The sequence below is a fragment of the Trypanosoma cruzi genome, genomic scaffold (genome assembly GCF_000209065.1).
Source record: "Trypanosoma cruzi strain CL Brener 1047053517045 genomic scaffold, whole genome shotgun sequence".
NCBI classification, from domain to species: Eukaryota; Euglenozoa; class Kinetoplastea; order Trypanosomatida; family Trypanosomatidae; genus Trypanosoma; species Trypanosoma cruzi.
The window spans coordinates 18,735-32,638 of NW_001849548.1; the positions used below are offsets into that span (position 1 = coordinate 18,735).

A 13,904-nucleotide genomic window follows, 5' to 3' on the forward strand; every position below is an offset into this window, starting at 1 on the left:
GAAGGTTTGCCGGGGATGTCTCCCGCACAATCCCTTGGTGAAGTGCCGATAATCGTCGTCGCACTGCCTTGATAAAAAAGTAGTAGTCAAATAAACGCGTGCACAAAATGGCAGCCGCGTACAAAAACCGTGACGCCACAACCTCCATTTCCGCGATGGTTGAAGAATTGAGTGCCGGCATGGCGCATACAGACCGGAAAAACTCGTCACTCAGGGATACCGCCCGGTGAGTGTGATCAAATTACACACACAGGAAGGTGTACTGCGTAGCACCCGATTCGTGGTCCTCCCTATCGTGGCGTGACAACTGTCCGCATTACGAAGCACTTGGGCCTCCCACAATGTCACATCGCTATTTGACCCTGCTATGCTTATATCATCGATCCATACGTCGACACGCACCAATGGAGGTGCGGCCCAGAGGCGGTGAGCCACCGTCGTCACCCCCGCAATTGCTGAAGTAATAATCTGGAGAATTTCTGGGCCGGCCTTGTATCCCATAGGGAGCCGTGTGAGCTCCACCAGCGTGCCGTCCTCCACGCGGCATCAAAAGAGATGCCGATCCTCCCGCGGTAAAGACTTGAAAAAAGGATGCCTTTGCATCCAGGCAGGAAGCGGCCTCAGCCATCACAGGTGGCAAATAATGGGAAATGTGCAAAAGAGGAACATTAGCCTCGTAAGGGTCGTCTCTGTTCTTGTCGCGTGGCCACGCGATCCATCGTCGTCGTAAACCGGTGGTTTTCTCCTCCACAACCGAGAAGGGTATTATCCATCCGCCTGTTACTGTGGACGAAACGTCCTCGATTATTCCAGCTTTTCGCAACAATCTCGCGTCAGCGGTTGGAATCCTCCGTGAGCCTTCGCGCGCTTTACCGGAGGAAGACGGGGGGAGAGTGGACCGCCCGACGAGTCCCAAACTTGCATGAGCCTCTCCAGGGTGGCCGGGTTCAACCGACTTTTAATCCACTCTAGGTTCAACACGGGCACGTTGACCTGCTGTAACGGGATAGCGTGTTCATCTTGTGGAGTGGCCAGGCGCGTCCTTGTCGCGCGTCTCGTCATTGTAGCGGCATGATTGTGATAAAAATCATGGAAAAAACGTTCCTCTGCTCTCAACCAGGGTTCCTGCCCTTCCACAGTTTCTCCCTTCACATCAATGCGACCAGCGACGACACCTGGGTCAGCATTGTGGTGTACCTCCACAAATATCGAACAGTATTCTGGGGAAGGTCGAACGGGTCGACGTGCTTCGCCAACCGCGAGATCACGTGTGGATCCAAATTGTACGCCTCCACGATTTGAGCAGCGTGTCTCAACGCACCCCGTTTTATGGAATGCGCTGTGGCATCCCAAGGAACCAAAGCTCGTTCGAGTTTGGCATTAGTAATATTCGTGAGCTTTTCGTTTTCTTGAAGTGTCCTGCATAACTTTATAATGTCTAACACGTCCTGCCCTCGTACCCTCACGAACCGCGAGGCGCGGTGGGGATCCGCTCTCGCCGTCTTTGGCGCCACGGTCCGATCCAAAATTATGGTCCCGTCCGGCTCCAGTGTGGAATTTTTGGCTGTCAAGGACGCGATCTCGGAACAACGGCTCGCCGTTATCCACGCGAGTCGTAATACAACACGTTCCTTCCAATCGGTCCGGCTGCGGATTACTTGATGCATCTCTTCCTTTGTCAAGGGGCGCGCTTGCTTCGTCTCCGATCGCGCCGCAATTTTTTGTAACCTCAAAATCATCATGTCCAGCGGGGTTCGTTCCATTTCCAACATGGACCGCAGCATCCTGGCGTGCTGCCGTCGGGTCGAGGGTGCTACTTCAATTGCCATCAAAAAAACCGCGCAGCTCTTCTCGTTCATCGGCTGTTCGCGCGTGCGGCAAAAAGTCGTGAATTGCCCCGCTAGGGACATTCTCTGCTCCCACTTTGACGGCGCGCACATCTCTCGAGCGACCTCGTTCGCTTTCCTCATATAACTGGCCCAAAGCGGAACTGCCGGTGCTTCGTCGTACCACAGTCAAGTGTCGTTGGCAGATAAGCTCCATCGCCCTTCCCGACGATTGCGTCGGGCAATTTGAAATATAGGGTGGAGCATCGGCGGTGCGGTGCGACGCCTGTGAGGATTGATGGGAGGTGGCGGGTTGGATGGGGCTCCCGTCGCCAGCATTCATGAGCGGCGTGCAGCTCCTCTGCCGTTTTTTGACGGATGCCTGTGTTGTAAGTAATTCCCTCTCGGGCGCACATTGCATGTAGATGCCTCGTGTCCAAAGATATAGCAACGTTGGCATCGCACAGGGCGCTGTGTTTCTCGCTGATCGACGAAAATCTGGGCAGCCCTCGCATAAGCGTCCGTCTGGTGAACAGCAGTGTGTAGACGGGCGCGCAGTTTGGAAGGCCGGATGACGGGATCGGATGACATCGTGAGCTGCATCCGGAATGTATTCAGTAGGGACCTCCCCAAGTTCATGAAGCGATCGGTGGGATCCTGCAGGCCTTCCAGCGCGCCGATCCACTCGACCAAATTGTCAAAGGCAAGTTTAACCTGCTCGTCGTCCTGTTGCCGGTATTGGTGTGTGCACCGGAGATCGATAACGACTCCGGAGGCGCCCTCATTCCATACACGCGAGGGCCACGTAGTGACGTCGAATGCGCAGAAACTGCGGTCCTCTTCCATGGGTGATTGGGCGTCCAGGGGAGAAGTGCGGGAGGGCAACGGCGTGGAGAGGTGGAAATGTGGTCTCGCAGCATTACCGTGAGGGCGTCTGTAAGCCGCCGAGCTGTGTCGGGCCGCGCTGCTAGGCACGCCTCCAGCCATCAAGATATCCGTTCGATGCGGTATTGTAGTTACGCCATCGTTGGCAACGTGTCGAGTAGCGGGGGACTCGTCCCGCCCAGCCGTCTCCGCATCCCGCGCGGGTTGTTTTGCATCATGGCGTGCCTCCCGTTCCTGGAGTTGAGCAGTGAGGACTCCCAAGTTGAATTCGCGCTCCCGTAATTGGGCGCGAGCGGCCTCCAACTGCTGTTGTAGTTCTAGGACCTGGTTGCCGGCCCCGGCGATATTGGATTCCCTTACCGATAGGTTGTGATGCGCCTTCTGAAACTGCGAGTTAAGCTGAGCATTTCGATTCTGCACGTCCGCGACGGCGTTTGCGTAATCAATATTCAGGCGTTCCCTTTCAGCAGTGATGAGCCCTTGTTGGTGCCCCAACTCCCGGGCTGCCCCCATAGCGGGCAGGAGCACGTGTGTCTCAAAATTAGGGATCTGAGGCGCCCGGAGATTCGCAATATGGCCAACGAGAGTAGAATCCTGCCATGCTTTAGAGACAGGTCCATGGAACAGGCATAAGTCTGTGGATGATGGGGCCACAGTTAACGTCTCATCCGACATATGGTTACCATCAATGAACGTCATCTGCACCTCGGTCTCGCCACATTGGCACACCATTTCCCAGAGACGGGCGCCAATATCACACCACTCGGAGGGTGTGTAGGGGACCAAAGACATGTCTGTAAACTTACCTGGCTGTGTGTCTGTAAAAAATAAAATTAAAAATATTATCCGGCCTCTATCGGCTCCCTGCCCCTACAAAGTCGCGTTCTTCCCAAAAGATTCATACGGTAGAAAGTATCATAAAGAATGCATTCATTTATCAGGATATACACATACATTAATTAAGTTAGCCAGCTCTCCCGCGATCATTCTTTTCACAAGCTCCTAAAAAGAAACACGTCCATAGTGATTGCCCCCCGAAGGCAAAAAAGAGAAGGACGGCGGGGGAGCAAGACAAAAAAAGGAAAAGAGCAGGAAACGTAAAGAAAATTAAGCCTTGAGAAAATGAAAGAAAACAAACAAGGCCCCACAGCAAGTAAACATGAAAAAAAAACACGTAAAACACGTAGTAACAAAACAGCAAAAAGAAGAAAAGTAAAAAAAATTAAAAACACACAAAAAAACTTCACCAAAAGCCCCCAGTGTGCATGCACAAGCAGAAAAACATGCGTCCACACAAACAGTTGTCTCCGTGGTGTGAGTGTGTCCGGGATGCGTTCAACGTGACGGATACAGGAAGCAGCAACATGGAGCACACATCAGGGAAGCGAAAGCAAATGAAGCACAAGTAGATCATTGTTTTCTATTACATATTACGCTATAAAGCAAAAAAGTGCACAAATACTCGTGATTGAGTGCTGGCACGCACAGCCCGCATACACACCTCTTTAGTTCACAGTGGTGTACGCCAGCGCGGATACGGCAAGCAGCAGCGAGGCACACACCCACGCAGAGCTGCTGAGGCTGCCGTCGATTTCGCGAAGACGTGACGGTGCGCGGGTGGTCGTCGTGGTTGGCGCCTCTGTATTCCTGGCCGTAGTGCTTGGTCCCTCTGTTGTGGTGATTTCTGATTCTGATTCCTGTCCTTTACTGTTCGGCGAATTTTGAGTCTGTGCCGTGCTTGGTGCAGCATCGGTCCTCATACTTTGTGTCTGTGCATTATCGGTCGGATGTGGAGATTCTCCCGTGCCGGTTGCCTCACTTGTTGACTTTGGCTCTGGGGGCAGTGGAATGGAGACAGCGGGATTCGGTGCGACATTAGCACTCCCGCCACTGCTGGGTCGTGGTGCAGTTTGCGATCCCGCTGGTGGCTCTCCCTTTTCGTTGCCGTTTTTTCCCAGGGCGTTACCACCGGCATCTTTTGTGGTGTGTTCGGCTTCCTGGTGCGCTCCGGGTCCTCCTCCTCCATCGCCTTGCGGTGCTGCCTTTGCCGTCTCTGACACCTGTGACTGTCCTGTGACGGTTTGTTCTGAGGCCCGAATGCCCTGGGAGGAACTCCCAGCTCCAGCATGTACTCCATCTGCTGCCTGCTGAGATGAGTTGGGGAGTGGGGATGTTGTGCCTGCAGCAGGCCCTCCGCCCAAAGACTCCTGTCCGCTTGCATGGGTCTGGGAATCGGACGCGTTGCCAGCGTCACAAGGATCGGAAGTGTTACTTCGCAGCTGATCGGTGCTGGATTGATCTTTCCTCGTCGGAGGAGTGGGCGGAACAAGGGGCGCGGGGGTAGAGCCGTCACCCGCTTTGTTTCTTCCACCCTCCTCGTCTTCCTGAGTGTTACTGCCCTCAGAGTTCACATTCATCTTTTGTCCAGAGCCATCGGCCACGGGCTCACTTTCCGCAGCCATCACTGCCCACATGTGCCCAGCAGTCACCGCGCCATCACCGGCAGGCAGCACACGCACCTCCGTCGCAGCAGCTGTCGCACACACGCACAAGAAGCAGCACATCAGTGAGGGCACCAACAGGACGCAGAGCACACGGCACGAAATCATCACAAACAGTGGAGTCGCCTAACGCTGTAGAGCCAATCTGCAACAGCATGGGAAAACAAAAAGAGAGACACGCCCGCTACACCACGCACAGCCACCGTACAGTTACAAATGGCAGCAACAGCAGAAGCAGAGAACACACCACAAAAGACAGATATAATCAGCACGATTGCAAAACTTGCAAACCGCCGTGCAAACCAAAGGTTTAGGAACCAAGCAAAAAATTAAAAAAGTAAAAAAAACCCAAGACTCCAGTGCGCATGCACCTATCCTCAAATGTGTGTCCACGTACGGCTCCGCTGCGAATGCATACGAGTGTGGGGCAAAACGCGGAGCACACAGCAGAATAGCGGAAGCAAATGAAGCAAAACACAATCATCATAATTACTCTTACTTTATAAATCAGACCACAGTAGACGCACACAAATCCCCGTGCCTGAGTGCTGGCACGCACAGACCGCACACACCTCTTCAGCCCACAGTGGTGTACGCCAGCGCGGATACGGCAAGCAGCAGCGAGGCACACACCCACGCAGAGCTGCTGAGGCTGCCGTCGATTTCGCGAAGACGTGACGGTGCGCGGGTGGTTGTCGTAGTTGGTGCCTCTGTGTTGATAGTGCTGGTTGTCGTATTTGGCATTTTGATCTTCTGATTTAATGTCGGTGCCTTATGAGTCTCATCGCCTTGTGTATTTTACTGCGCCCTTTATTTCGTGCATCTGACATACCGGCCGCACCTTGTGTGTGTGTGTGGAGACTGAGTTGCCAAACCTGGTGGCTCTGGATTATCGCTAGCCGAACTCAGTGACTCTGGCGGAGCTGGTGTCTGTCCAGTGATGGCTGTGCCTGTTTCCTTTGCAAAGAAGGTCCTGAATTCTCAAACCCTCCTCACTGTCTCTCCCACTCTCTCTCTGTGGCACACCGGTCTCCCCACCATATGGCTGTAATGCACCAGGCACGTTTTTGTAGGATCCGGTTTCCCTAGCTCAGGGCTGGGAGGACGGCTGTTATCGTTATTATCGTCTCCTGTCGCCGTCACGCACACGGACGAGCAGCAGCAGCACAAGAGCGCAAGGACCAGCACGGCTCCGCACCGTCACCATCGCAGTCATCATCGCCCGTAGTGGAGTCGCTGGTGTCAGTCAGCTGATCGGTGAGGCGGAAGGAAAAGAATGGAACAAGAGGGAGAGGGACGGAGCACAGCGGATACAGCGAGAGAGCAGGCAACATGAGGAGAGAGCAGCAGGCCCAGCCGCAAAGTTCACACACCACGAGACGGCATCCACGCAAGGAAGGCACACAACGCCAGCAGCCACCCACCATGCAGGAGGAGAAGACATCCACCACCATCTCCCCCAGCTCATTCCCGCAGCCCCAGGGAAATGGCAAAACCCGCGGCCACCACGCAACGCACACGGAGCAAGCGAACCCTCATCCATCCATCACGCGGCAACAAAATTTCCTGCCATCCCGCCATCAATGGGACACGGAGCCCAACTCAGCGCAGTCACACGCGGTGCATCACACCCGCAGGAAAATAGTCTCGAGGTGCGCACTCCCTCTCCCTCCTCCTCATGGCCACGGAAGAAGACAACAGGCGTCACACGCAACTTCCAGCATGCACCACAAAAGGTGCATTCAAATCCACTGCAATGTGCATCTTGTGTGTGTGGTTGTGTGTGCCTGCAGCAACACAAAGCAAAGACGCAGAAAAGAGGGAGCAGAGTATGTGGAGAGACGCACAAAAATGTACAGCGGGGATGCATAACGGAAACAACAAGAAGAAGACCGCTCGAACTCATGACTGCACCGCAGCCCAAGCAGTGGCAATTCACACAATATTTATGAAAACAAAAAAAAGTCCCCTTCGTCTTATGTAAACCCCACCACACAAAATAATTATAAATGAAAAGAAATCGTCCATTACTGCTCCACACAAATTTAAAATAAGAAAAAAATCGCCTGGCTGCCGTGTGGCCACACCAAACTGTCTGTATGTATTTTGCCCGCAAAAGAAAATTAAAAAGATGGTTGCGTGTGCTTCGACCGTCCGACCCTCCGTGTGTCCGCACATCGTTTATATTTCATGGGGTCATCTGCGTGTTGCTGCTCCCCTCAGCCCTCTCATCGGCGTGTGAGTGCGGCCCGCAGAGCACAGTCACTCGTGTGTGTGGGGACTGAGAGAAGCACGCAGACATGACGGCAGTCGCGTCACTCCATCGGGAGAGTGAGCGCAGCAAAAGAAAAAGAAATCATCGGAGGGGAGAGAAATGCTCACGAGGCCGACACCGAAGGGTGCGCCACCGCATGAAATAAACACGCAAAGCAAAACAAATCCTCAAAGAAAAACACGGCGGCAGGGTGTGGCTGTGTGTGTGGCGCTGCGGGTGTCTGCCCGCCCTGACCGCAAACAAAACAAAACAAGAGGGAAGAAATGTGTGCTCCGCCCCACAGGCCCTCGTCGCACGCCCACACGTCACGGCTCCCTCAGCGCGCCGTTCGTCGCGGCCCCTCCTCATGCGTGCAGCAGGCGAGGCGCACAGGGCCGTCGTCATGAGCGTGTCGGTGCGTGTGCGAGTGGAGCAGTTGGGCGGGAAACACACGGCACCCCTCACAGGAAGAGTGCAGCAACAAACAATTAAAGAGGGAAGAATAGAAAAGAAAACACGTCCATAGTGATTGCCCCCAAAAGCAAAAATGAGAAGGATGGCGGGGGGCAAGACAAAAAAGGGAAAAGAACAGGAAAAATAAATAAAATTAAACATTGAGAAAATGAAAGAAAACAAACAATGCCTCGCAGCAAGTAAACATGGAAAAAAAAACACGTAAAGCAATTAATAACAAAACAGCAAAAAGAAGAAAAGTAAAAAAATTAAAAACACACAAAAAAACTTCACCAAAAGCCTCCAGTGTGCATGCACAAGCAGAAAAACATGCGTCCACACAAACAGTTGTCTCCGTGGTGTGAGTGTGTTCGGGATGCGTTCAACGTCACGGATACAGGAAGCAGCAACATGGAGCACACATCAGGGCGGCGAAAGCAAATGAAGCAAAAGTAGATCATTGGTTTCTATTACATATTACGCTATAAAGCAAAAAAGCGCACAAACCCCCGCGGCTGAGTGCTGGCACACACAGCCCGCACACATACCTCTTTATTTCACAGTAGGACACGCCAGCGCGGATACGGCGAGCAGCAGCGAGGCACACACCCACGCAGAGCTGCGGAGGCTGCCGTCGACTTCGCGAAGACGTAACGGTGCGCGGGTGGTCGTCGTGGTTGGCGCCTCTGCATTCATAGCCGTATCACTTGGTGCCTCCGGCGCAGTGGTGGTTGTAGTTGGTGCCTCTGGCGAAGTGGTGGTGGTCGTTGTAGTGGTTGTAGTGGTCGTCGTATTTGCGGCAGTGGTCTCGCTCTCTGATACATTCCTTACAGCAGTCAAACTTGTTGACTGCTGCGCATCGGATGTATCTGTTACTTCTGGATTAAGGGGTTTCTCTTTTCCTTCTTTTGCCGTCTCAGTGACACCATCAATTACCTGCTCCTGAACATCCTTCGGACTTTCTGACTTCATCGTATCAATTATCGGAACTAGTGGTTCTGAGTTACTGGAAGGCGTCCCATTATCATTCTGTCCTGCACCGGACGCTGCTTTTCCTGTCTGTAATGCATCAACATCGGTATCTGAATTATGTTCCCCACCGACCTTATTTGGCACTTCTGAAACAGTAACCTGTACGTTAACTTCTTCTTCAGTTTTAACCTTGCCTGCTGTCGCTCGCGCCGAAGGGCAGCAGCACAGGGCGAGCATCAAAAGGGCGCACAGCAGACGGCACGTCATCATCGTGAGTGTGGTCGTTCGGTGGTGTGGAGCTGATCTGCACAGTGAGGGACATGGAGAGCAACAGGGGAGACGAGAGGTGCGGCAGACACACACAGAGGGCACACCACATGAGGAGAGGGCAGCAGCCAGGCATGCACCGTACGCCGCACACCACGCACGACAAACACCTCTGCCGCAACACCAACACACAGATGGAGGAGGGAGAAGCAAACAGGAGCGGCACACAAGGCTCCACCGCATGTGCATACGGCGAGAGCGGTCCGTCGTGTCGGCATCCCTCACGGAGGGTACACACACACAAGAGGAGGTGCAGCGCGCACAGCAACACAAAAGGAATGTAACAATAAAAAAAGAAGATGTCCCCGCACACCACGTGGATTGTTGGTCCACGGGAAGGCTAGCCAATATTCATCGCAAAGCAGCTCAGTTGCCTATGGCCTTCGTTCATATTCAGCGCAAGGAATGGAAGAGTGCAGGAAACTATTTATTTCTGTTTCTGTTTGGATGTTGGCAGATGTCTTCATGCATTTTGTTTTGTCTTGCAGAGGGTAAACCTTCATGCCTGGGTCGTGTGTTGGGGGTTCCCGCAGGGTGCAGCATTATTTTTTCCTATTTTAAAGTTTTCGAGTGCCGGTGCAGCCAACAGTTCGGTTTGTGCTGTTCCTGCCTTTCGCTGGTAAAGTGCTGCAATAGATGTTTTTATTTCCTCCTTCGTTGCTGTGGCACCTGATTCCTCACCGTTTATTGCGGTGGAAATGAAAATATGTGAGTGGACACCCACACACCAGAACGCACCTTCGCTCCTATTTATTGCTGCATGGAAGGGCATGTGTGTTTGGTGGTGTCTCGTCCATATATTTTGTGGGTGTACATTCCCCTGCAGGCTGAGGGCGGGATGACGCTCCGTCGCGGTGCACTTCCCTCGCAGGCCGCCCACTGTGATTCATCATGCATCACCCCCTCACGTATTCCGTGGTGCCACACCGCTGATATCATTGCAGCCGCCGTGATTCCGCGTACTTCACGCATTTGATTGTGCCACAATACATCCGCTCGTGTGGCCGCCGCATCCAAACAGCGGTGCCCAACACCGTGAGCGGCAGTCCGCATCCCTGCATGTCCCAACGCTGTGGTGTTCGACTGTCAGCCAGGCGTCAGACAACAAGAGAGTCTTGTGCTGGCAGTACAACACACGGAGCTGCAGTGAATGACTCGGGCGGCGACGCATCTATTTGCCGCAAAGCAGTGAAAAGGAGTCGGGCAAAATAATGCCGGCTGCATTCACAACACCACATCCACAGCCAAAGCATGCGACGTGATGTGTGTTTCACTGCTGCTGTAAAATGCCTGCAGACGACGTCGCTAGTGGGGGCATGCCACCCATGATCAGCGGACAGACAATAATCGGCATGGGAGGCCACAAAAGGCAGCAACGACGCCAGCAGCAGGAGCAGCTCTCTCTCCCTCTCTGTTGCCTCCGAGAAGTAAATATTCCACCAGCCACAGCTGACTGCGCCACCGTGACGCTCCATGCATGTCGTGGCTGCGTCAACACACCCTGCTCCCTGCAGCGCCTCAAAAGATGCCCCACTCCGTCCACTAAGTGCATCGGTGTGGGTGGTGCCTGGGCTGTTCGTGAGGACCACAGCGATGTGAGGGTCACCGAGTCGCAGCATGTTTGTTGTGACGTTGTTGCATGGCACCTGCACACATACACACGCAGCGCCTGCATCCCTCCCTTTTGTGTTCGCCCTCCGCCGGAGTGGCCACACACACGGGCAGCAGCAAAACCACTTCACCCTCGACATTACAAAATCAGCACCGACATCCCTCGCGACACAAAGATCTCAGTTGCCAGCACGGGCCTCCTGCCGCTCTGCCATCGACGCTGAAACACGGCACAGTGCACGCACTTATTTTCCTCGTGTGCAGTCAGCCGTTTGCTTCACACCATTCTTCGACGGGCTGACGTCCACAAAAGCACGCCACAAAAAGCCACTGTGATCGCACACGCTCTTGCGATGAGCGTTGGTGCGTGCATGGATCCGCTGCTCACACGTGCTGGCAGGCAGCCTGCAGCCGGTGCCCTCGTGCCAGTCCATCGGCTCCAGCACGGAAAAGAGAAAATGGCCTGTTCCCGATGTACTTATTCCCACCAGCAGCACCAACACGCTGGTCGCCAGCCGTCATTCCTCAGCACATCCAGGAATGCTGAAAAGTGACGTGGAGCCGTCAGCCAGCAATGCCGCAATCCCGCACACATGTCGGCTCCACCAGAGAGGACACACAAATCACAGACAACACCCTCCACATTTCATCCTAACATCATTCCGACACACCGCGGCACGCCAAACAGAAGTATTCGTCACTCAACGCACCTCCTCACACAATCACATAGTCCATGCACCACGCACGGCAGCAGCTCACACGCGGTCAGACAAATGTTCCCCGGATCAGTGGTATCCACGTGCTGCGGTGGGAAGTAAACAAAAGGGACGGGCTGCCAAACCCCAAAAGAGTGCCACGACTGGCCGCAACTCAACGGAACGCAGCCACACAAATGAATTCAGTCCTAATGCCCTCAACCTCCCACCTTCCCCACAAAAGTTGCAAAAGATTGAAAACAAGCGCACCGTCCAATAAATTCTTTGTGCAACACTAGATGAAGCCGCGGAGCCTTATGCTGTCCTCACAGTCCGTTGATGACGCCTGGATGCCGATGGGCAGCCATCGGTTCTCACAAACGACGCCGCACACCCGCGACGCATCCTGCGCTCTGAGACACGCGTCCCTCACCATCACCAGAGACGCCCACGCGCAGTCTGTACGCAACAAATCGTCAAGAAACGAAGGATGCGTCACGCTGACAGCAAGACACCCGCCGACAAATCACAGCGCAGACATCATCAATAGCAGCTGCAGCAGCGATGCCAGCCGCAGAGTAACGTGGATCCAATGACGCATGGCGTATGTCAAAGAAAATAACTTGGTGGCGTCACGGGGATACAAGAGACTGACACTCTCTGAACAATAAAGAAACAGCAGAAGAATACAGAAAAACAATTTTAAGCGTCCGCAGTCAAAGCAAGTCACTAATTAAACAAAAAAGAGGAATGATTGCACTCAACCACAAAATCAAAAAGAAAAACAATAAAAAAAAGCCGAAGCGTGGGACGACCAGCGCACACACTCTCATTGCTCCCGTAAAGCAAAACACACACACAGGGAGAGAGAGAGAGGTCGCCCACTCAATGCAATAAAAACAAAACAGAAACAGTTACGGTGCTCCGCCCATGCAGCCAGGCAGGACGGCAGCGGTGCGTGTCGTGCAAAAGAGAGCACCAACGGGCCTGCATGGGTGTGCATGCATATATACAATGGGCACATTATTGTGTGTGCCTCGTGGGGTGAGGTGAGGGCGAGAGTCCATGCAAGGGGACACACACACACAGAGAGAGAAGGAAGAGTGTGTGAGCGGGCGGTGCACGGCTCTCTCCCTCACTCTCACGCGGCCACCACCGCAGCCGCAGCCGCACACGCAACAACAAGAAGAAGCAAAAGAGGGGAGGTGGCGTGGGAGACCGCGGTGCTGCCGTCACTGTCGCCAGGTGTCGTCGTATGATTTGTTTGAGCGGTGCGTGCTGATTGAGGTGATGCCTCACTCATTTTGACGCCGCTGCTTTCACCGTCTTTAGGCAGCGTCATGAAAATTGTTTGAGTTGTAACGGCCGGTGCGGCTGTGGAAGTTTCCCGAGGTTGTTCCAAGGAACGAGTGACATTTTCACGCTGTTGTGCTTCTTCTGACGGTGCGGCAACAAGAGTTTCAGCACGCCTCGAAGTATCTTCTGTGCGTTCCCCACTATTACGGCTGACAATATCGTTGTTACTTGAAGGAGATGGCGGACCATTACTCTGTTGATTTGCAATTGTTTCATTCTTCCCCTCCTCCTGACCGAGTGACGCCTCCGGTTCCCCTGGAGGAACTCCGTCTGGTACATTTTGCAGCTGTTCTCCCGATGGTTTTGAAGTTGTCGATGAAATCGCATTTTCGGCACCGGAGTGTGTCTGCTGTATTGTTGGCGATTGAGTCTGTAAATCAACTTGCAATTGCGGGGACCCGGGTGCGGAATTCCCAACCTTATTCAGCTGTGTTTGCTCTGCGGAAGGGTTTCCCGCTACACCAGACGACGTCTGACCGCTGGCATTGTCGGGAGCTCCAGAAACACCGCTCGCAGAAATAACAGATGAAACGGCAACAGGTAGCACCTCGTCACATCTACCGCCGGCACCGCACCACAGCACGCAGAGGGCACACACCAGCAGCACACGGCCAGTCATCATCATCGCCACCACTCCTGTCACTTGCGTGTAGCCTTCAGCACAAACCAACAACACGTCAACGCAGAGCAGAAGTAAGAAGAGAGACAAGTTTTTTTTTTTTTTTTTTTTTTTTTTCTACTCTTACCAGCGCGTCTAGCTATACAATGCCATCTGAGTGCCGAAGAGGTGGTCGAGCAGCAAAATGAGTTTCCTGCTATGAAGCAACTGCCATTGAGAGAACTTTCCGAGGCGAAGGTCCTGTTCAATGCCCAGCCGTTGACGCACAGCCAAGGTGCCTGGACATTCTAGAAGCAGATGGTGCAAGGTTTCCTGCGGGCCAATTGGCGTGCTAGTGGAAGCTGGCTGATCCTGCGGCAGCAGAGATCGCCTCCTGGCACTGCTGTTCCGATGCCGTGTGGCGTC

At 53.6% G+C, this 13,904-nt stretch overlaps 3 protein-coding genes and 1 pseudogene across 3 annotated transcripts, besides 8 other annotated features; all 4 read right to left on the bottom strand.

Annotated features, from left to right (window-relative positions):
* Positions 1-3,715: part of a mobile genetic element that runs on past the window's edge.
* Positions 1-13,904: part of a sequence feature (areas not merged during assembly with more than two copies in the genome that could not be assigned to a particular haplotype) that runs on past both edges of the window.
* Positions 3,533-3,557: a sequence feature (AT_rich).
* Positions 3,536-3,715: a mobile genetic element.
* Positions 4,217-5,320, bottom strand: Tc00.1047053511077.90 (mucin TcMUCII, putative; the record flags this gene model as incomplete). Its single annotated transcript, XM_810736.1, has 1 exon — positions 4,217-5,320. The coding sequence occupies one exon, from the start codon at positions 5,318-5,320 to the stop codon at positions 4,217-4,219; it is 1,104 nt and encodes a 367-aa protein (XP_815829.1).
* Tc00.1047053511077.95 lies at positions 5,787-6,431 on the bottom strand (annotated as a pseudogene).
* Positions 8,035-8,207: a sequence feature (A-rich).
* Positions 8,472-9,161, bottom strand: Tc00.1047053511077.100 (mucin TcMUCII, putative; the record flags this gene model as incomplete). The annotated part of the gene is made up of 1 exon (XM_810737.1): positions 8,472-9,161. One exon carries the CDS (start codon positions 9,159-9,161, stop codon positions 8,472-8,474), a length of 690 nt encoding a protein of 229 aa, XP_815830.1.
* Positions 8,644-8,726: a microsatellite.
* On the bottom strand, positions 12,666-13,505 carry Tc00.1047053511077.110 (mucin-associated surface protein (MASP), putative; the record flags this gene model as incomplete). Its single annotated transcript, XM_810738.1, has 1 exon — positions 12,666-13,505. One exon carries the CDS (start codon positions 13,503-13,505, stop codon positions 12,666-12,668), a length of 840 nt encoding a protein of 279 aa, XP_815831.1.
* Positions 13,591-13,616: a microsatellite.
* Positions 13,592-13,904: part of a mobile genetic element that runs on past the window's edge.